Below are 22482 nucleotides of genomic sequence, written 5' to 3'. Positions count from 1 at the left end.
CACACAGACACACAGCTTCACTAGAGAGCACACAGACACACAGCTTCATTAGTTAGCAAACACACACAGCTTCACTAGAGAGCACAGACACACAGCTTCATTAGTTAGCAAACACACACAGCTTCACTAGAGAGCACAGACACACAGCTTCATTAGTTAGCACACACATACAGCTTCACTAGAGAGCACACAGCCACACATCATCATTAGTTAGCAAACACACAGCTTCACTAGAGCACAGACACACAGCTTCACTAGAGAACACACAGCTTCATTAGATAGCACACGCACAGCTTCACTAGAGATTAGACACACTTTCTTCATTAGTTAGCACACAGAAACACAGCTTCATTAGTTAGTACACACACACACACACACAGCTTAATTAGTTAGCACACAGACACACAGCTTCATTAGATAGTATGCACGCACACACACACAGCTTCATTAGGTAGTACACACACACACACACACACACACACACACACACAGCTCCATTGGTTAGTACAGACACACTTGCTTCATTAGATAGCACACACACAGCCTCATTAGTTAGTACACAGACACACAGCTTCATTGGATAGCACAGACACAGCTTCATTAGATAGTATACAGACCCACTTGCTTCATTAATGAAGGTCATTTCTCATTAGACCTGGGCTGCACAACGCTGGACGTCTGCCAAGAAGACCAGTGAAGGACGAGGAAGACGAGGAGGGAAGGGGTAAGGTTGGTGAAGGATTGCAGCTGCTCTACCCCTCTCCCTTTCACTTTATTTCTTGCTCTCTGCTCGTTTGCGGTTTAGGGAGTATTTTCAGACAGGGATGTGGGAGTACAATACTGTATGTGGGGGTCTGGATCTTAACCTAGTGGGTCGGTTGGGGGTGGCCGGGTGAGGTTTGCGATGGTCGTGGGCAACGGGTACTGGCATGTTGCATCTGTCTGCTAATGCCAAGGGGAGGCGCCATTTTGAATATGAAGTCTCCCTCTCTCCATTTTGAAGACTGGGGGAAAGAGGGGGAATTGCACTCACTCTCTTGTGCACACACACAATCAAATATACATATAGTGATGGAACCATATGTTTCTTGGAGTGTCAGAAGTAGGAGATATTTACCTTGTAAACCTGGAGGAAAATAAATGTTTAGGCCTATGGGTTAACATGATTTACATCCTATATATGTTCAACTAACATCGCTGTGAAACACAACCCTGGTGTAGCAGCACGGTTCACCAGCGCTCTCATGTGATAAATTGTGGGTTTGTTGCTGAAGGATTAGTACCTCTGTCCCTCCGCAGCCACTAACGCTAACACGCTAGCCACTCCTTTTCTGTCAATTCCATTAGCATCTCCTGTTAGCCTCACAGACCCGATGTCTGCAGCTCCTCTACAGATCGAGCTGGGGGCTGGCTTGTCACTAACTCTGGGCCGCTCAGTAACTGTGGACCCTTCATTGGCTCCTTCATTTCACTGTGGGTAACATGCACTCTCAGGACTTCTGGTAATTAGTGTAAATGCAATTCAGCCGTGCAACACGAGGCAGCGATATCGATTACTACTGGCTAATCAAAAACAGGCTAATGACTTGGCAATTAAATCTGCAGCTAGATGGTATTAGATCAGTAATGCAGTCAATAGTTCTATACGAATGTTCATATAAACAACTTTCATCAAGTTTAAAAATCAAACTTTTTCTAACATGTTTAAGAGTATAAAAATATATAAACATCTTATAAAGTATGCAAAAAATATAAAAGGTGTAATTTAACGACGTAACAGTTGGAAAAGGAGGAGAAATTGACAAGGAAATGACTATATACAACTTTCATCTTTATTTCTTGAAAATAACACGATATCAAAAGGTAAATTCTGTTATTATTAATACCAGTACAAAAATGTATCTGACAATGAATATACAGGACAGAGCATGACGACGATGATTTTTGGAAGTTGAGGATTATAGTTTGAAACTGAAACACATAAAACCTTTAAACACCACATATTCCTGTTACTGGTTGATATCCAAGAAACGGAAGAGGAGAACAAGAGAAAAGAAAGTGGGAGAAAGAGAGAGAACTAAGAGTTTAAGGAGGACTTTAGTTTCAGGGTGCAGTCTGATATAAAGAGACTTTATAACAATGAAATGTCTTCTGCTGTGGTGATTGGCACCAGCTAGCACATCAGTAATAGGACCAGGAGTTTTCCAGACCATTTGGCCTGACCAGGAAAAACTCAGGTCCCTGGTTATAGGCTATGGAGTATTATCCTAGTCAGGTCACATTGTCTGGAAAAACTCAGGGCCTTAATTGTCACTGTTGTCCTTCCAGTTTAAAAGCATGTGCTAGTGGAATGTCTCCAATAAATAAGAAGGCAATGGTGTTGTCCAAGGCACAGAGACATGGCACATAGCTAGGACCAGGAGTTTTTCCTAAACACTTGACTTGGGCAGTAGAAACTGATTAAGTGCTCTCGGCTCAGGACAACTACTACGTGTGGATGAGTGGGTGGGTGGTACACTTTTTATCATTCTAATGTGCATAAATACTATTTATTTTAAATCACTCTTTAAACATCTGTATATATAAAAACACCCCAAAATGACATCTATTATTTGGAATTAAAAAGGCACTGAGGGCATTTGAAATCTATTTTCTGACAGTAATACCTTTACGACGACGCAGCCATGTAAAAATAACTATTACCACAATAGGATGACGGACATGTATCGCTGTACTGTCATCAGCCCAAGGCTTAAAGCACTGGCTCCTCAATGATAAGAGAAACAACAGGAGAGTGTTCCCCTCACTCTGCATCATACACGTGTAGGACCAGGAGTTTCCTGACCATGTGACTTTACCAGGAAAAACTCATGGTCCTAGTTACAGCCTATAAATACGACTCAGAGAAGACCCTAGTTACAGCCTATAACGACGATTCAGAGAAGACCCTAGTTACAGTCTATAACAACGACTCAAAGACCCTAGTTACAGTCTATAACAACGACTCAGAGAAGACCCTAGTTACAGTCTATAACTACAACTCAGAGAAGACCGTAGTTACCGTCTATAACTATGACTCAGAGAACGTCCTAGTAACAGGCTGTTACAAGGGCTCAAGGTTTTTTCTGGTCAGTTCAAGTTATGGGGAAAAACTCCTGGACCTACAGACGTGTCGACGGTGTCCACTAGACTCAAAACCTCCAGTCCATCCCCGACATTATGTAACCCTGACATTATGCAATCCTGACCATTCCAACAGCATTATCAACTTCCATCACAATGAAACACTCCCCATTCACCATCTTCAACTGACCCTTCTCGGACATCATCAAACAGAGCTCTGACAAATTAATCAACTGCCATAGAATGAATAGATTTGATTTCTATGTGTCATACTTCTAAATACTTAGCTGAGTATCTGTCCTGTGCCTCTGCTGCTATCGCGATGGATCCAGTACCACAGTTCTGGGGCCGGGTGTATAAAGCGTCTCAGAGTAGGAGTGCTGATCTAGGCTCAGGTCTCTCTGTCCATGTAATCTTTTATCTAAAAGGTAAAACTGATCCCAAATCAGCACTCCTACTCGGAATACAGTCTCTCAAGGCTAAACTACTCCCTCTCAAAGGGAACAGAAATAAACATTGTAGAACCTTCAGATAGCAGATCAAATGAACAATGAACGAAGGATGTATTACAGGGGCTATATTAAAATGGATGAGAAATCAATATTTTACCCGAAGGAAAGTTTGAGGGCACTTCTGTCACTGCTTGTATGTAATGGGCCTGATATCACAGTGCTATTTTGATAACCAACCAGACAGACGAGGGACCTAAAGAACGACAGAATAACTGAAAACACACAGATTAAGGTTGCAGTACATAGTGTTTACTTAGCCTGGTTAAACCTGAATGAATGCAAGTGATAGCTAGCATTTACCCCCCCCAGGTTATCATCGAGGGGCAATGCATTGGCATCAACAGTCCATTCTATGTGTCTGTATTTGGCCACTTGGGGGCACTAAGACTACACTCCTCAGTCCCCCCAGTGTGTGTCTTCTCCCTTCTGTATAAGGGTTTGGCATTGAGAGTGAGTGGAGGGGAGAGAGGGATGGAAGAATAACGGGATGGAAGGATCGAAGCGGCTTCGGAAGGAAGTGAGGGCTCATGGGAGACGGTGGGCAGGGCTCTACATCTCATGGGAGGTCATGTGGTGTTGGGTGAGGCCGTTGGCATGGGCGACGGCGGTGTTGTTTTCGTTGAGGCGGCGGACGCGGTACACCTCGTAGTGGATGCTGCTGGTGATGTCCTTGATGTTCTCCATGTGGGTCCTGACAGGGGAGAGACGGGGCTTGTTAGACATCAGCTGAGGTCAACAGAGAGATAGTTAAACATCAGCTGAGGTCAATATAAGGGATGTAATGATAAATGACACACAGACTGATTTACAGACAAACATACACACACAGACTGACAAAGACACATTGTTCAGAAACACATTATCATACTCACACACACATTCACATACAACACACACGTAGATATTTACCTAATCAGTAGATCCCGCAAATAGGCAAACTCACAATGAGCAATGTTCTCAACTGCAGAGAGAAGACACATGGTAAGCAATGTTCTCAACTGCAGAGAGAAGACACATGGTAAGCAATGTTCTCAACTGCAGAGAGAAGACACATGGTAAGCAATGTTCTCAACTGCAGAGAGAAGACACATGGTAAGCAATGTTCTCAACTGCAGAGAGAAGACACATGGTAAGCAATGTTCTCAACAGCAGAGAGAAGACACATGGTAAGCAATGTTCTCAACTGCAGAGAGAAGACACATGGTAAGCAATGTTCTCAACTGCAGAGAGAAGACACATGGTAAGCAATGTTCTCAACTGCAGAGAGAAGACACATGGTAAGCGCCTCACGAGGTCAAATCAGACACCAACACAAACTGACGCAGTTCTCCACTACCCCACTACATAGAACTAGTGAGAACAGTGGAGAGAGAGAGAACTAGTGAAAACAGTGGAGAGAGAGAGAGAGAACTAGTGAAAACAGTAGAGAGAGAGAGAGAGAGAGAGAGAGAGAGAGAGAGAGAACTAGTGAAAACAGTAGAGAGAGAGAGAGAGAGAGAGAACTAGTGAAAACAGTAGAGAGAGAGAGAGAGAGAGAGAGAGAGAACTAGTGAAAACAGTGGAGAGAGAGAGAGAACTAGTGAAAACAGTGGAGAGAGAGAACTAGTGAAAACAGTGGAGAGAGAGAACTAGTGAAAACAGTGGAGAGAGAGAACTAGTGAAAACAGTGGAGAGAGAGAACTAGTGAGAGAGAGAGAGAACTAGTGAAACAGTGGAGAGAGAGAACTAGTGAAAACAGTGGAGAGAGAGAACTAGTGAAAACAGTAGAGAGAGAGAACTAGTGAAAACAGTGGAGAGAGAGAACTAGTGAAAACAGTGGAGAGAGAGAACTAGTGAAAACAGTGGAGAGAGAGAACTAGTGAAAACAGTGGAGAGAGAGAACTAGTGAAAACAGTGGAGAGAGAGAACTAGTGAAAACAGTGGAGAGAGAGAACTAGTGAAAACAGTGGAGAGAGAGAACTAGTGAAAACAGTGGAGAGAGACAGAGAAAAAAAAACTAGTTAATGCTGACTGCTGAACAAATTCTGTCTGTCTGACATGACACCGCTGGCCACTGGATGATGCGTGTCTGAATTATAGATAATATCACAGGTCTATAGGCCAACATCAGAACCTGCCACTGCAGACACTCTAGGCTTCCTTTGCAGGAAATGAAGGTTTCCTTTAGGGAGGTTTTAATAGAAGTAGAGAAGTAGTCACCTGTCTCAGTCTGATGGGGATGTAATTAAATGCATGGTTGAAATTAGATCATGTGAAGTGTGTGATGATGACATTTTGAAATGGTTTGCATATAGTACTGGTCGTTATGCTGGAATTCACATCTACCACTGAGAGAGACAAGTGAACATCTATGGTTCTAGAAGTATTTGTACATATGCCAATAAAAGCCCCCAGACAACACCCCCACTGAGTTTTAGGATTAGGGGTGTATCTAGTTGTTGACCCCTGGTTCAGACCGATGCTAACTAGGTAACCAGGGGTGTGTGAGTGGAGCACAGTGGAAACCCTCTGAGACAATACGCCACCAGTCCAATGAGTGGCACTTTCAGTGGGGACGGATAGATCTCTACTGTAGCCTCCCCTCCACCCCGCTGTCACTATGAGACCAGAGGCCTGTACACACTGCAGCCTCTGTAGAGAGGTGTTACATGCTCTGCCTCCCTCTTCCACACAGACACATTGTAAAGCGGAAGTCTCAACCAGCTGTATGACACAGTCTGTGTCTCTGTCTGTCTGGGCTGGCGACGAGTGAAATCATTTGAGGACTACTCCTCCCCCTCTACTCCTCTCCAAAGCTTCCTTTGTAAATCGGGAGGTGCGGAAACAAAAACTGAGAGTGAGAGGGGGGTGACCTGGGGAGCTCTGAGGTATCGGAACACACAATATATATTTTTGTAACCTTTATTATAAAGCATTGAATGCATATTATCGTATTGCATCTGCGTAGCGGCATAGAGCAGTATAGTAGATGCACTTACAGAAGTTGCAAACATAGGGAAAATGTTGAGTAGCCTAGGGTCCGGGAAAAATATGGCCTTTTATAAACATATTTCACGCAATTCCATGTCAATTTACATAACTGGAGACTGTCAGAATCTTTTTTAATACCGCACAAATGATCGAAATGACAGGCTGTACTTTGACAGTGACTAACTGAGAATCTGATAGCAGTAAAAATCAATAGCTCAGGACTAGGTCTGTGGAGACACACATATTGTCCAATATGAGGAAGAAATTATAGTCCTAACAATTCTTTACAGTTTCACTGACTCACCCAATGATGCACAGATCACTCACTGGTGATGGCCGATGCGCTGGTGCCAAAAGACAAGCCTATCTCTCTTGTTTTACTTGGACAGATTAGTCTTCTCTTTTTAGCAGGAGCCATTTGCATTCCAACCTGTGTTTTTGCAGAAGGCGTGTTTTGTCTGCATGCTGTTTATTCACTTAGATTTGCAGCGTCTTCCCAACTGAACGTTAGGCTTTGTTATTGGGCTATGCACAATCCACAGCTAGGCAATTTTTTAAAATAAGCTTTTCATCTTCTGTGGCTAAATTATAGGCCTTCTAATGGTGTAGTAGGCAGCAGAATTAACGAAGAGGGAACTCAAATGAACTTTGATCGGTTTTATTAAAATTATTACATAGCAAAAAATAAATTAAAAAATCATGCCACAAGAAGTACAGTCCAAAACGGAGAGGTGCCACACTGCTCCTCCCCCTCTACTCCTTCCGCTCATCTCCTCTGTCTTGTTAAGTCTTAACTGGCCGGTGTACATTAATCAAGAAAGGAAAACTAAAAGACCTCTTCATAACGTTAGCCTTCATACTGCTAAGGAGAGAGACTATTGCTCAAAGATAAAAAGACAAAAAGTGCTAAAGCAAAAATGAGAAGATGGAGAAAGAGAAGAGAAGGAGGAGGCCATCTACCTTCTATGGTTCCCCACTTTGTCTTTCTTCCCAGAAGCCTCCTGCCATTGACCTGGTACTCCTGGTCGCTGCCCACCACAGCAAACGGGATCATCTCCTACAGGACAGAAAGAACACAGAGACAGACAGGAGGAACAAAGAGACATACCATGAAGAGTCAAATAAACTGACATTTGATATATATTGCAGCAGAGGGACCTAACTGTAATTTAACCAGGTTATCACCAAAGATCAACATGGACCTAACTGTAATTAAACCAGGTTATCAACAAGGATCAACATGGACCTAACTGTAATTAAACCAGGTTATCAACATGGATCTAACTGTAATTTAACCAGGTTATCAACATGGATCAACAGGGACCTAACTGTAATTAAACCAGGTTATCAACATGGATCAACATGGACCTAACTGTAATTTAACCAGGTTATCAACAAGGATCAACAGGGACCTAACTGTAATTAAACCAGGTTATCAACATGGATCTAACTGTAATTTAACCAGGTTATCAACATGGATCAACAGGGACCTAACTGTAATTAAACCAGGTTATCAACATGGATCAACAGGGACCTAACTGTAATTAAACCAGGTTATCAACATGGATTAACATGGATCCAACTGTAATTAAACCAGGTTATCAACATGGATCAACATGGACCTAACTGTAATTTAACCAGGTTATCAACATGGATCAACAGGGACCTACTGTAATTTAACCAGGTTATCAACATGGATCAACAGGGACCTACTGTAACAGGGACGTAGCACAGATGAGTGGAGCTTTAAGCGGTAATGTGAGGGCTTATGGCTAGGGGCAAGTGGGTAAAGATGTGGATGGATGTGTCAACTCAAATCACCCTGATCTTGTCATTAATCATCCGGTCCTCTGCATCCTCGTCAAACTCCTTCTGGGGGTACACGTCGATCCCATTGGCCCGTAGCTCTTCCCTGATCTGGGGACACAAAACCAGTTCTGGGTGAGAGGTGAGTGTGAGACTGGCCCGGTAATGGTAACACATCCTCCCCACACAGAGGGCTTCCTTCTGGAGCTGAAGGAGCAGGGTTAGGGGGAGTGACCTCCATGAAGAGGGGAGAGGTTAGGGTAGCTCTGTGACTAGGGTGGAGACTGAAAAATCCATTGAAGTGTGTTTCTCATCCTCTTCCGTAGAAAAGCCACAGTCCATGGGATGTTGCTTGCTGGTCCCTGAGCTGGTTAACTGACTCATTTAGTCAGTTCTACAGTGATAGTTTATTGTAAGCAGCCTTACAATAAAACACCTAGCCTGCTGGTCCCTGCTACAAAAAAAAGGTTGAGAAAAATGACAAATGCATTATACACCCTTGCAGAGACTCGAATACATGAACTAAAAAAGGTTATGGGAACACACAAGCAAAAGCCTAACAACCGCAATTAGCCAGACATGTCTGACAAATCCTTTGGATACATAACAGTATTTTGTGAGAAATCGAGACCATCTGCACACTGCGTTACCCACAGCTTTAGGTGGTGTTAACTTAAATCCCTTCACTAATCTCCTCCAAAATGTTCTGTTGAAACCAACGGAACATCACTGTCAGTGTACACGTTTACAAACAGACAAGCACACACACACACACACACCACCCCCTTCCACACACACACACACACACACACACACCAGTTAAACTGTTTCTATCCGGTCGTACAGAGCTTCCCTAATGAGAGGGACACTGGTGTGGATCTGTGAGCATGGCTGCTATAATTGCCTTGAAATGAATGCCTGCCTTTTTCAATTACTACTTTTTCTACTACAACAACCTCCCATTCCCCTACATCTACTACTACAACAACCTCCCATTCCCCTACATCTACTACTACATCTACTACAACAACCTCCCATTCCCCTACATCTACAACTACTACAACAACCTCCCATTCCCCTACATCTACTACTACATCTACTACAACAACCTCCCATTCCCCTACATCTACTACTACATCTACTACAACAACCTCCCATTCCCCTACATCTACAACAACCTCCCATTCCCCTACAAGTACATCTACTACTACAACAACCTCCCATTCCACTACTACTACTACTACTACTACTACAACAACCTCCCATTCCCCTACAATTACATCTACATCAACCTCTCATTCCACTACTACTACCACCACATCTACTAATGCTACTACAACAACCTCCCATACCGCTACATCTACATCTACTACTGCTGCATCTACTATTACCACTAATACCACTGCTGCATCTACTACTACAACAACCTCCCATTCCCCTACAATTACATCAACCTCCCATTCCGCTACATCTACTACTACTGCTGCATCTACTACTACAACAACCTCCCATTCCCCTACAATTACATCAACCTCCCATTCTGCTACATCTACTACTGCTGCATCTACTATTACCACTAATACCACTGCTGCATCTACTACTACTACTGGTGCATCTACTACTACTACTACTACATCTACTACTACTGGTGCATCTACTACAACCTCCCATTCCGCTACATCTACTACTGCTGCATCTACTATTACCACTAATACTACTGGTGCATCTACTACTACTACTACTGCATCTACTACTACTACTGCATCTACTACTACGGCATCTACTACTACTACTGCTGCATCTACTACTACATCTACTACTACTGCTGCTGCATCTACTACTACTTTCCCTCTTGGGGTCTGTGATCAAATAATTATTTTATGTTTCAGATCCCCACCACATAGGAGGAAGTGATGTAATGGAGTCCACTGTGACCACATCAGCAGTCAGGGGAGAGGGGAAGAAGGAGAGGGGAGAAGTTGGACAGAACTCACCTCTAGCCAATTCAAAATTGGGGGAGAGGGAGAGAGAGAGAGAAAGGGGAGAGAGAGAGAAAAGGAGGGAGAGACAGAAAATGAGGGAGAGAGAGGTTGGACTCCCACAGAACTCCTCTCCAATCCAGAGCCTGGCAATATAGGTCCTGACCTCACAAGTATTCTATACACACAAAACATCCTCAGTGTTCTCTCATTGGACAGTGACCGAACGGGCGGCAGTGGCCAAACAACTTAAGAAACATTTCCTGTTACTGCGGAGAACACAAAATATGTGAGAGAGAGGCAGCATGCAACAGAAAAAGAGGAATTGGAGACAGATAAAGATGGATGGAAAGAGAGAGAGAGAGAGAGAGAGAGAGAGAGAGAGAGAGGAGAGAGAGAGAGAGAGAGAGAGAGAGAGAGAGAGAGAGAGAGAGAGAGAGAGAGAGAGAGAGAGAGAGAGAGAGAGAGAGAGAGAGAGAGAGAGAGCTCACCTTCTGTTTAAAGAAGTCCCTCTCCTCCAGGGTGAGTGTGTCTGCCTTGGCGATGACAGGAACAATATTGACCACCTTACTGAGACGCCTCATAAACTCCACATCCAGAGGTCGCAGACTGGAAGTGCGAGAGAGAAGGGGAGGAATGAGAGAGGGGCTTCATTTCACCTGTATCTATAGCAGACCTGGGTTCAAACACTATTCGAAATGTCTCAAATACTTTGAGTATTTTCTTTAGCCTGCCTGAAGCGACAGGTGGGCGGGGTTTTCACTTTTGGGCAAGCTCAATCAAGCCTGGCAAATGTTTTATAAATTATTTGAAATAGTATTAGAACCCAGGTCTGTTTTATAGTTCTTGTTCAACGTTTTACAGTCTTTATTTGGGTCGACAGTGTGATACATCCTAGAACAGCCAGAGGGTGGTATCCTCCAAGATACCCATAGCGAGGCCGACACAAGCAGACACAGTACTGTAGCTTCACGTACAGACTCTATGTACAAGCTAAACCTACTGTATATCTGAGACCCACATCAGTCAGTGCGTGTCTGTCACTGTCAATTAAACCCCACTGAGCCTTGAACTGAGCAGAGCCTTATCCGCCACAGAGCAGTTGGTTGGAGAAACCTAGTCTTCCATAAGTGTGAAACTCATCCGTCTGTGGTTTGTGCAGCTGATGCTGGCTCAGATCACTGCACTAGAAAACTGCCCATTGTCGACAAAGACCTTTGGGTCACACAGATGAGCATGTGCATACACACACACACACACATATGCACACAACACACACACACATATGCACACGACACACACACATATGCACACGACACACACACACAACCTCTGTTTTCATATCGCTCCCATTAGAGTATTAAACATTAGACTAGAACAGTTGTTGGGCAGGACATGTGACAGACATCCGCAACGCTGGAACAACATGAAACGCTGCTCAAGCTATATCGGGGGACGACGACGACGACAATATGTTAAGGCTCTCGGGTCTTGTACATCACAACCACAGAAATGAGGGCAAAGCCTGCAGTCCACCACAGCACTGGAACCCAGACCATTGCAACAAAGGGTAGAACCATCATGGGGTAGATGCAGAGGAGAAGCAGACATAACACAGGAGGAAAATTCAATTAAAGGGTAATAGCTGTATACCGTAGCAACATTTTTTTTGGGGGGGGGGGGGTTAGCTCTGTATGAAGCTCAAATAAGGCCCAGATGTGTGAGCAGCAGAAACGCCTGAGACAGAAACTTGGAGCAGGGAGGCAAACACAGGCATTTGTTTCAAGGCCTGGCGAAAGCCATTTTTTCCAGTCATGGAAAACGGGTGTTATGGGACGTGTTGCAACTCGCTGCCTGTGAAACAGGAAATGGAGGGGGGTCTGGAAGAGTAAGTGTTCCCACATCTGTCTGTCCCTCTGAGCTGCAGGAGCAGAGGAGGATCCACTACAGGTCAATCCAGAGCGGTGGTGAGGGGTAGCAGAACATGACCTGTACATTCAGACAGACAGTCCTAGACTAAAAAGCGTACTCAACAGAGAATCTCCATTCTGTCCGGGAATCTGGCCCATACATAGGCTGTATATGTTACACAGAAGGGCACAGTATGACGTTGGACATCATATGTGATATTTGAATGGCACAGCACGGGGCATTAGATTGTTGTTATAACTAATGTGCATCAGAAAGTCATGCCAAACTCACTGTGTCCTCCTCCTCTGTTTCCTGTTCTGATGATTCAGGGCTTTTTGAGTAGGACTCTCCCTATGACTCACTGCTTATCTAACATAAATCACTTCCCTCTCTCACTCACTCGATTTCTCACTCTCTCCTTTTTCAATCTCCCAGTTGCATATCCTCTCCTGTTCAGGGACAGCAGGGGGCAGCAGCACTGTTGCACTGACACTGTGCTTGTGTGTGTATGACAATTATTGTGATTGATTACATGCCATTTTTGATCACTCAAAAGGCATGATAACTGTATAGAACAGTAAAAAGTGGAAAATCCAAAAAATGAAGTTTAGCTAATAATCAGCTTGACTATCTCCCAGGATATCTAAACATTCACCTGAAACATTCCACACATTCATACCCTTCACAAGGAAAGTGTGAGTGTGTCTGTGCATGTGCACGTCTACGTGTGTGTGTGTGTGTCTACGTGTGTGTGTGTGTGTGTGTGTGAGAGAGAGTTTGTCTGTGCATGTGTGTGTGTGCGTGTGTGTGTGTGTGTGTGAGAGAGTTTGTCTGTGCATGTGCACATCTACCTGTGTGTGTGGTGTGTGCGCATGTGCGCTTCTTCCTGTGTGTGTGTGTATGTCTGTGTGCGTCTTCCTGTTTGTGTGTGTGTGCGCCTGCCTCACCAGTGTCCAGTAGGGGGTATGAAGTAAATACAGCAGTGAACCCGGGAGTCTGGAATCCTCTTCTTCCTGTTGATGTTGATCTCCTCCTGAAGGTACTGCTCATACTGGGCATTAATAAACTTCATGATGGGCTGCCAACTGTGGAGAGAGGGAGGGGAAGAAGACAGGAAGTGGAAGGAAGGGGAGAGACAGATTAAAAGAGAAAGGGGGAGTTTTGGGGGATGGACAGGGGGAGACAAGTGAGAAAGACAGGAAGAGGGAGTTAGCAGGGGGAGAGAAAGAGGATAGATGAGGTCATACACAGTACTGTGTACACTAGTCATCTAGATGAGAACCACTCAAAAGTTGACACACTTATTTATTCAAGGGTTTTTCTTTATTTACTATTTTCTACATTGTAGAATAATGGTAAAGATATTCAAACTATGAAATAACACACATGGGATCATATCATAAACAAAAAAAATGTAAACAAATGAAAATATATTTTATATTTGAGATTCTTCAAAGTAGCCACCTTTTGCCTTGATGACAGCTTTGCACTTTTTGAATTTGTTTGGTTACTACATGATTCTGTGTGTGTTACTACATAGTTTATGTCTTGACTATTATTATACACTATTATTACTTATATACAACTTAGCCAAATACATTTAAACTTAGTTTTTCACAATTCCTAACATTTAATCCTAGTAAAAATTCCTTCTCTTAGATCAGTTAGGATCACCACTTTATTTTAAGAATGTGGTGTTAAGTCCTAACTGACTTGCCAAAACTATAGTTTGTTAACAAGAAATGTGTGGAGTGGTTGAAAAGCGAGTTTAAAATGAGTACAACCTAAGTGTATAATCTTCCAACTTCAACTGTATATATCTATCCTATCTGTGTGTGTTTTTATTTTATATATATATATATATATATATCGCTCTCTCACACACACACACACACACATATATTGTTGAAGTCGGAACTTTACATACACTTAGGTTGGAGTTATTAAAACTCGTTTTTCAACCACTCCACACATTTCTTGTTAACAAACTATAGGTTTGGCAAGTCAAGTTAGGACATCTACTTTGTGCATGACACAAGTCATTTTTCCAACAATTTTTTACAAACAGATTATTTCACTTAATCACAATTCCAGTGGGTCAGAAGTCTACATGCACTAAGTTGACTGTGCCTTTAAACAGCTTGGAAAACTCCAGAAAATGATGTCATGGCTTTAGAAGCTTCTGATAGGCTAATTGACATCATTTGAGTCAATTAGAGGTGTACCTGTGGATGCACTTCAAGGCCTACCTTCAAACTCAGTGCCTCTTTGCTTGACATCATGGAAAAATCCAAATAAATCAGCCAAGACCTCAGAAAAAAAATGGTAGACCTCCGCAAGTCTGGTTCATCCTTGGGAGCAATTTCCAAAAGCCTGAAGGTACCACGTTCATCTGTACAAACAATAGTACGCAAGTATAAACACCATGGGACCACGCAGCCCTCATACCGCTCAGGAAGGAGACGCGTTCTGTTTTCTAGAGATGAAGGTACTTTGGTGCGAAAAGTGGAAAGCAATCTCAGAACAACAGCAAAGGACCTTGTGAAGATGCTGGAGGAAACAGGTACAAAAGTATCTATACCCACAGTAAAACGAGTCCTATATCGACAACCTGAAAGTCCGCTCAGCAAGGAAGAAACCACTGCTCCAAAACCACCATAAAAAAGCGAGACTACGGTTTGCAACTGCACATGGGGACAAAGACCATACTTTTTGGAGAAATGTCCTCTGGTCTGATGAAACAAAAACAGAACCGTTTTGCCATAATGACCATCGTTATGATGTTCGGAGGAAAATGGGGGAGGCTTGCAAGCCGAAGAACACCATCCCAACCGTGAAGCACGGGGGTGGCAGCATCATGTTGTGGGGGTGCTTTGATGCAGGAGGGACTGGTGCACTTCAAAAGAGATAGCATCATGAGGCAGGAAAATTATGTGGATATATTGAAGCAACATCTCAAGACATCAGTCAGGAAGTTAAAGCTTGGTCGCAAATGGGTCTTCCAAATGGACAATGACCCCAAGCATACTTCCAAAGTTGTGGCAAAATGGCTTAAGGACAACAAAGTCAAGGTATTGGAGTGGCCATCACAAAGCCTTGACCTCAATCCTATAGCAAATTTGTGGGCAGACCTGAAAAAGTGTGTGCGAGCAAGGAGGCCTACAAACCTGACTCAGTTACACCAGCTCTGTCAGGAGGAATGGGCCAAAATTCACCCAACTTATTGTGGGAAGCTTGTGGAAGTCAACCCAAAACGTTTGACCCAAGTTAAACAATTTAAAGGCAATGCTACCAAGTATTAATTGAGTGTATGTAAACTTCTGACCCACTGCGAATGTGATGAAAGACATAAAAGCTGAAATAAATCACTCTACTATTATTCTGACATTTCACATTCTTTAAATAAAGTGGTGATCCTAACTGACCTCAACAGGTAATTTTTACTTGGATTAAATGTATTTGATTTAAATGTATTTGACAAAGGTGAATGTAAACTTCGAACTTCAACTGTATATACACATAGATAGGATATATCCTATGCACATTATAAATAACATTTCAGCTATGGATTGTACTGTTACTGTACCAGTTGTCGTTGTTGATCTGATCGCCGAAGCCGGGCGTGTCGATAACAGTTAGTTTCATCCTCACCCCCTTCTCCTCAATGTCTGAACACAGACAGACACAATTCGATTGAATACAAGCACCTCTGAGAGGCCAAATGGACCTCAGACTGTAATCACAACACAGGGTAGACTGAGTAGAGAGTGAGATGGATGAAGTGAAAGATGGAGCTAGGTGCAGAAAAGAAAGAGTGAAATAAACAGTGTGAGTGATCTCTTCCTCCTCTCACCGTGGCTGACAGACTTGATATGGATGGTCTTGGGGATCTTCTCCTGGGACGTGGCCTGCACTGACTTACGGCTCACCTTGGACTTGAACAGAGTGTTCATCAGAGTGGACTTCCCTAGGCCGCTCTGCCCTACACACACACACACACACACACACACACACCTGAATGTCAGACACATTGGTCATGCAAATAAATACAATAAAGCCACAATTTACATTTTAGTCACTTAACAGACCCTCTTATTCAGAGTGACTTACAGTAATGAGTACGTACATTTTTATACTTTTGATTCCTACTGGTCCCCTGTGGGAATCAAGCCCACAACCCTGGAGCTGCAAGCACCATGCTCTATCAACTGAGCTACACACAATAACAGAAACTCTACAATGAAGGGAAAACAGTAGCCCATGCCTTGATTCAAACCAATACCCTCTCATCTAGTGTGACTGTAGGGAATAGACTACTCTGACAATGGTGGACTTCCTCTCACCTTTCTCCAGAACATTCTTCAGACACTCTTCCCACTAACAGGTTCATTCCAGTGGTGTAATGACTGACTAGCATGGCCTCTTTATTTCACACTGAGACAAACAGAGTTTAACACCAGCCTGTCACAGCCACTCAGGGGAGAAAGAGAGACTATGTCACAAGATTTTGGCTGCAGTGGGCGAGAAGTTACAGGTGTCTGCAGTAAGGCCTCCCCGCACACACACGTTATGTCGGTGCCTTTTTCACAATTCTCTCTGTGGCTCTGATATGAGTCCCAAGTACAGAATAATGACTCAGTCACTTGGCCAAGGCCCTCCCTCCCACTCTCCCTCCCACTCTCCCTCCTGTCCATTAAAGTTGGCCTAAAGGAAATACATGTCCTTTCAGGGCACAGACCTGCAGTCTGGGGAAGAGCTCTGCTGTCAATTAAACCCCACAGAGCCTTGAACTGAGCAGAGCCTTATCCGCCACAGAGCAGTTGGTTGGAGAAACCTAGTCTTCCATAAGTGTGAAACTCATCCGTCTGTGGTTTGTGCAGCTGACGCTGGCTCAGATCACTGCACTAGAAAACTGCCCATTGTCGACAAAGACCTTTGGGTCACACACGCACCATAAGTCTGACGCACACACACACACCTCCCCCTGATCTCTTATCTCTCCCAATACAGCAGGGTTCTCTAACTGTAAACTATTTTGTATTACTGGACATAAGACTATAAACACACAGTCTTATGTCCAGCTCCAAGTGATTTTTTTTTTTTGGGGGGGGGATCTGTTCCAAAGTTCTCCCACACATAATAGAGAGATGTATGTGATCATATACAAATGTAAGCAAGGTTTGAAATGATTCTGTTTTAGTCAAATATTATATCACTTTGGGCTTCTTGCTGTCCATTTACAGTCTACAAATTATTTATAATAATGTTCCGGACCCCATGACCATCCGCTCAAGGAACAAAAAGTCCCGCGGCTGAATCTAGTTGATGATCCCTGCAATAGAGTATTAAAACAGACTGGAACAGCTGTTGGGCAGGACATGTGACTGCCATCTGCAACGCTGGGTAGACATGAAACACTGCAGTCTGGAGAAGAGCTCTGCTCTATCAGCAGTAGAGAGGAACCAGCTGGAGAGGAGGGTGTGTGTGTGTGTGTGTGTGTGTGTGTGTGTGTGTGGGTGTGTCAGAAGATAGACGACATGGGAGAGATAGATTGAAAAGCTGGACTAGACAGAACCCTGAACATTCTAGAATTAGGGAACAACATACTGTGCATGGACCCAAAAGATTGCCTGTAGCACCTGATTACCGCCAACATCACTTTTGGCCCCTGGGAACAACTGTGGGTTAACGAGGGAGAGTGTAGTGTTTATGACCCCTGGACAGGTAACACACAGTTTAGTTCCCTGTCTGGTTAAGTCAACACAGACAGGAGCTCAGGGCCTCTGGTGTTCTTAGTAAGTGTTTTTTTTTCACACACACAATAATGGAGGTTTATATGTTGAAACTTCATTTGGGATTTAAGGCTTCAAACAACTGATTAATGACCAGGCCCTCAGTGTCTTGACAACACATCTGTGTTTGCTTCGGACCTGAAGAATCAAAGCTTTCCAAAGAGCCTCTCCAGTGTTTACACCAAGTATAACAATTAACCACTTACTGTATTCCAATCAAAAACCATTGCCATACAATACATTTTGGATTATTATGATAACCCAAATTGCCCGTTCGGGGACCGATGTGATTGTTAAAGAAGAGATGTGCACTATCCAGGCCAATACCAACCCTGTGCTCAAGGATTGTGGAGGTATGCCCAGCAGAATCAGCTTCCACACACACACACACACACACACACACACACACACACACACCACACACACACACAACCGTTCAAAATGTTGGGGTCACTTAGAATTGTCCTCGTTTTCCATGAAAACATACATGAAATGAGTTGCAAAATGAATAGGAAATTTAGTCAAGACATTGACAAGGTTAAAAAAAATATATTTTTAATTGATGTAATAATTATGTTCTTCAAACCTGGCTATCGTCAAAGGATCCTCCATTTGCAGCAATTACAGCCTTGCAGACCTTTGGCATTGTAGTTGTAAATTTGTTGAGGCAATCTGAAGAGATTTCACCCCATGCTTCCTGAAGCACCTCCCACAAGTTGGATTGGCTTTATGGGCACTTCTACATACCAAACGGTCAAGCTGCTCCCACAACAGCTCAATAGGGTTGAGATCCGGTGACTGTGCTGGCCACTCCATTATAGACAGAATACAAGCGGACTGCTTCTTCCTTAAATAGTTCTTGAATAGTTTGGAGTTGTGCTTTGGGTCATTGTCCTGTTGTAGGAGGAAATTGGCTCCAATTAAGCACCGTCCACAGGGTATGGCATGGCATTGCAAAATGAAGTGATAGCCTTCCTTCTTCAAGATCCCTTTTAGCCTGTACAAATCTCCCACTTTACCACAACCAAAGCACCCCCAGACCATCACATTGCCTCCACCATGCTTGACAGATGGCATTTAGCACTCCTCCAGCATCTTTTAATTTTTCCCTCATCTCACAAATGTTCTTTTGTGATCCGAAAACCTCAAACTCGGATTTGTCTGTCCATAACACCTTTTTCCAATCTTCCTCTGTCCAGTGTCTGTTCTTTTGCATATCTTAATATTTAATTTTTATTGGCCAGTCTGAGATATGGCTTTTTCTTTGCAATTCTGCCTAGAAGGTCAGCATCCTGGAGTTGCCTCTTCACTGTTGACGTTGAAACTGGTGTTTTGCAGGTACTATTTAATGAAGCTGCCAGTTGAGGACTTGTGAGGCATCTGTTTCTCAAACTAGACACTCTAATGCACTTGTCCTCTTGCTCAGTTATGCACCGGGGCCTCCCACTCCTCTTTCTATTCTGGTTAGAGCCAGTTTGCGCTGTTCTGTGAAGGGAGTAGTACACAGCGATGTACGAGATCTTCAGTTTCTTGGCAATTTCTCTCATGGAATAGCCTTCATTTCTCAGAACAAGAATAGACTGACGAGTTTCAGAAGAAAGTCCTTTGTTTCTGGTAATTTTGAGCCTGTAATCGAACACACAAATGCTGAAGCTCCAGATACTCAACTAGTCTAAAGAAGGCCAGTTTTACTGCTTTATTAATGAGACCAACAGTTTTCAGCTGTGCTAACATAATTGCAAAAGGGTTTTGTAATGATCAATTAGCCTTTTAAAATGATAAACTTGGATTAGCTAACAACGTGCCATTGGAACACAGGAGTGATGGTCGCTGATAATGGGCCTCCATACGCCTATGTAGATATTCCATTAAAAATCAGCCGTTTCCAGCTACAATAGTCGTTTACAACATTAACAATGTCTACACTGTATTTCTGATCAGTTTGTTATTTTAATGGACATTTTTTTGTTGCTTTTCTTTCAACAACAAGGACATTTCTAAGTGACCCCAAACTTTTGAAAACACACACACACACACACACACACACACACACACACACACAGAATGGGTGGCAGGTTGCCGAGCTCTGTATCCAGGACACCAGGACCAACCACAGGGGAATGTGAGAGGAATGCAGATTTGTAGGCAGACTCCACATCACAGAGAGAGAGAACAGACACTAACCCTGGGCCCTGCCTCACCCCTCAACCCCCTCATTACCCTACCCACACACCCTCTCACCCACTTCCAGTGCAGTACAGAAAGTAGGCTGAAGAACATGTAGATGTGTCTCACTCAGCGGAAGTACTGTATACTGACCTTTCTAAAGAGGATTCAAAATGCAGTTCCATGTAGTAGGACACACCACTATACAGTATGGGGGATTCTTATGAGACAGTTACATGTAGGACACACCACTATACAGTATGGGGGATTCTTATGAGACAGTTACATGTAGGACACACCACTATACAGTATGGGGGATTCTTATGAGACAGTTACATGTAGAACACACCACTATACAGTATGGGGGATTCTTATGAGACAGTTACATGTAGGACACACCACTATACAGTATGGGGGATTCCTATGAGACAGATCCATGTAGGACACACCACTATACAGTATGGGGGATTCTTATGAGACAGTTACATGTAGGACACACCACTATACAGTATAGGGGATTCTTATGAGACAGTTCCATGTAGGACACACCACTATACAGTATGGGGGATTCTTATGAGACAGTTACATGTAGGACACACCACTATACAGTATGGGGGATTCTTATGAGACAGTTACATGTAGGACACACCACTATTCAGTATAGGGGATTCTTATGAGACAGTTCCATGTAGGACACACCACTATACAGTATGGGGGATTCTTATGAGACAGTTCCATGTAGGACACACCACTATACAGTATGGGGGATTCCTATGAGACAGATCCATGTAGGACACACCACTATACAGTATGGGGGATTCTTATGAGACAGTTACATGTAGGACACACCACTATACAGTATGGGGGATTCTTATGAGACAGTTACATGTAGGACACACCACTATACAGTATGGGGGATTCTTATGAGACAGTTACATGTAGGACACACCACTATTCAGTATAGGGGATTCTTATGAGACAGTTCCATGTAGGACACACCACTATACAGTATGGGGGATTCTTATGAGACAGTTCCATGTAGGACACACCACTATACAGTATGGGGGATTCTTATGAGACAGTTCCATGTAGGACACACCACTATACAGTATGGGGGATTCTTATGAGACAGTTCCATGTAGGACACACCACTATACAGTATGGGGGATTCTTATGAGACAGTTCCATGTAGGACACACCACTATTCAGTATAGGGGATTCTTATGAGACAGTTCCATGTAGGACACACCACTATTCAGTATGGGGGATTCTTATGAGACAGTTACATGTAGGACACACCACTATACAGTATGGGGGATTCTTATGAGGCATGATTGATGTGAGAGGAGTGTAGTGTACTTTTCATTCCAACTCTTCATCCTTTCTATATATCCTCTGTATAATACACACTGAACAAAAATCAAGAATGTTCCATTTGCACAAAAAAGCTTATTTCTCAAAAATGTTGTGCACAAATTTGTTTACATCCCTGTTAGTGAGGATTTCTCCTTTACCAAGATAATCCATCCACCTGAAAGGTGTGGCATATCAAGAAGCTGATTAAAAAGCATGATCATTACACAGGTGCACCTTGTGCTGGGGAGAACAAAAGGCCACTTTAAAATGTGCAGTTTTGTCACACAACACAATGCCACAGATGTCTCAAGTTGAGGGCAGCGTGCAATTGGCATGCTGACTGCAGGAATGTATATGGCTGTGCCCCTGCCCAGTCGTGAAATCCATAGATTAGGGCCTAATGAATTTATTTCAATTGACTGATATCCTTATATGAACTGTAACTCAGTAAAATCGTTGAAATTGTTGCATTTATATTTTTGTTCAGTACACTTATTATATACCAGAGCAGTCTGTAGCAGAGAAATTAAAACATTAACCTAACGTCCTGTATTCTGTCTCCTTCCCTACAGCTGTTCTCACAAATTACACCTGAGTGCACATATGCACTGCAGGAGACTAGGTGGTCGTTTTGGATTTTCTTTTCCATGGATGAGTCTGCATCCTCATTCCTTGAAGTACCCCTGTAGGCTGTAGTCTAAGTGAGCCGTTTTATCCACGGAAAGAACCCACAGAGCAGACTGACAGTCGCGACATCATCAAATGGAGACGTGGTGTGGAGACAGCATGGCAAAGGGGTTTTATAGGGGCTGGTCTGGTGAAGGAAGGCGTGTATGTTGTAAAAATCGACCGTTTTAAAAAGGAGCC

At 43.3% G+C, this 22482-nt stretch overlaps 1 protein-coding gene across 8 annotated transcripts in view; it reads right to left on the bottom strand.

Annotated features, from left to right (window-relative positions):
• Positions 1-1810: 1810 nt before the first annotated feature.
• The window catches only part of LOC115205984 (septin-9), a 134015-nt gene continuing 113343 nt past the window's right edge, over positions 1811-22482 (bottom strand). For 7 of the 8 annotated variants that reach the window (XM_029772463.1, XM_029772490.1, XM_029772473.1 and 4 more), the window contains 8 exons: positions 16155-16283; positions 15888-15969; positions 13249-13386; positions 10882-10999; positions 8427-8522; positions 7566-7662; positions 4545-4596; positions 1811-4326 (listed from right to left, as the gene is read on the bottom strand). In XM_029772463.1, the coding sequence (XP_029628323.1) occupies positions 4185-4326; positions 4545-4596; positions 7566-7662; positions 8427-8522; positions 10882-10999; positions 13249-13386; positions 15888-15969; positions 16155-16283 (854 nt within the window). In that variant the 3' untranslated portion in view covers positions 1811-4184. Of the gene's footprint in view, positions 4327-4544; positions 4597-4619; positions 4893-7565; positions 7663-8426; positions 8523-10881; positions 11000-13248; positions 13387-15887; positions 15970-16154; positions 16284-22482 lie in introns of those variants that run through there. The other variant, XM_029772498.1, reaches the window with a different exon arrangement.

The sequence above is a fragment of the Salmo trutta genome, chromosome 1 (genome assembly GCF_901001165.1).
Source record: "Salmo trutta chromosome 1, fSalTru1.1, whole genome shotgun sequence".
Lineage (NCBI taxonomy): Eukaryota > Metazoa > Chordata > Actinopteri > Salmoniformes > Salmonidae > Salmo > Salmo trutta.
This window is presented reverse-complemented; position numbering and strand designations above follow the sequence as displayed.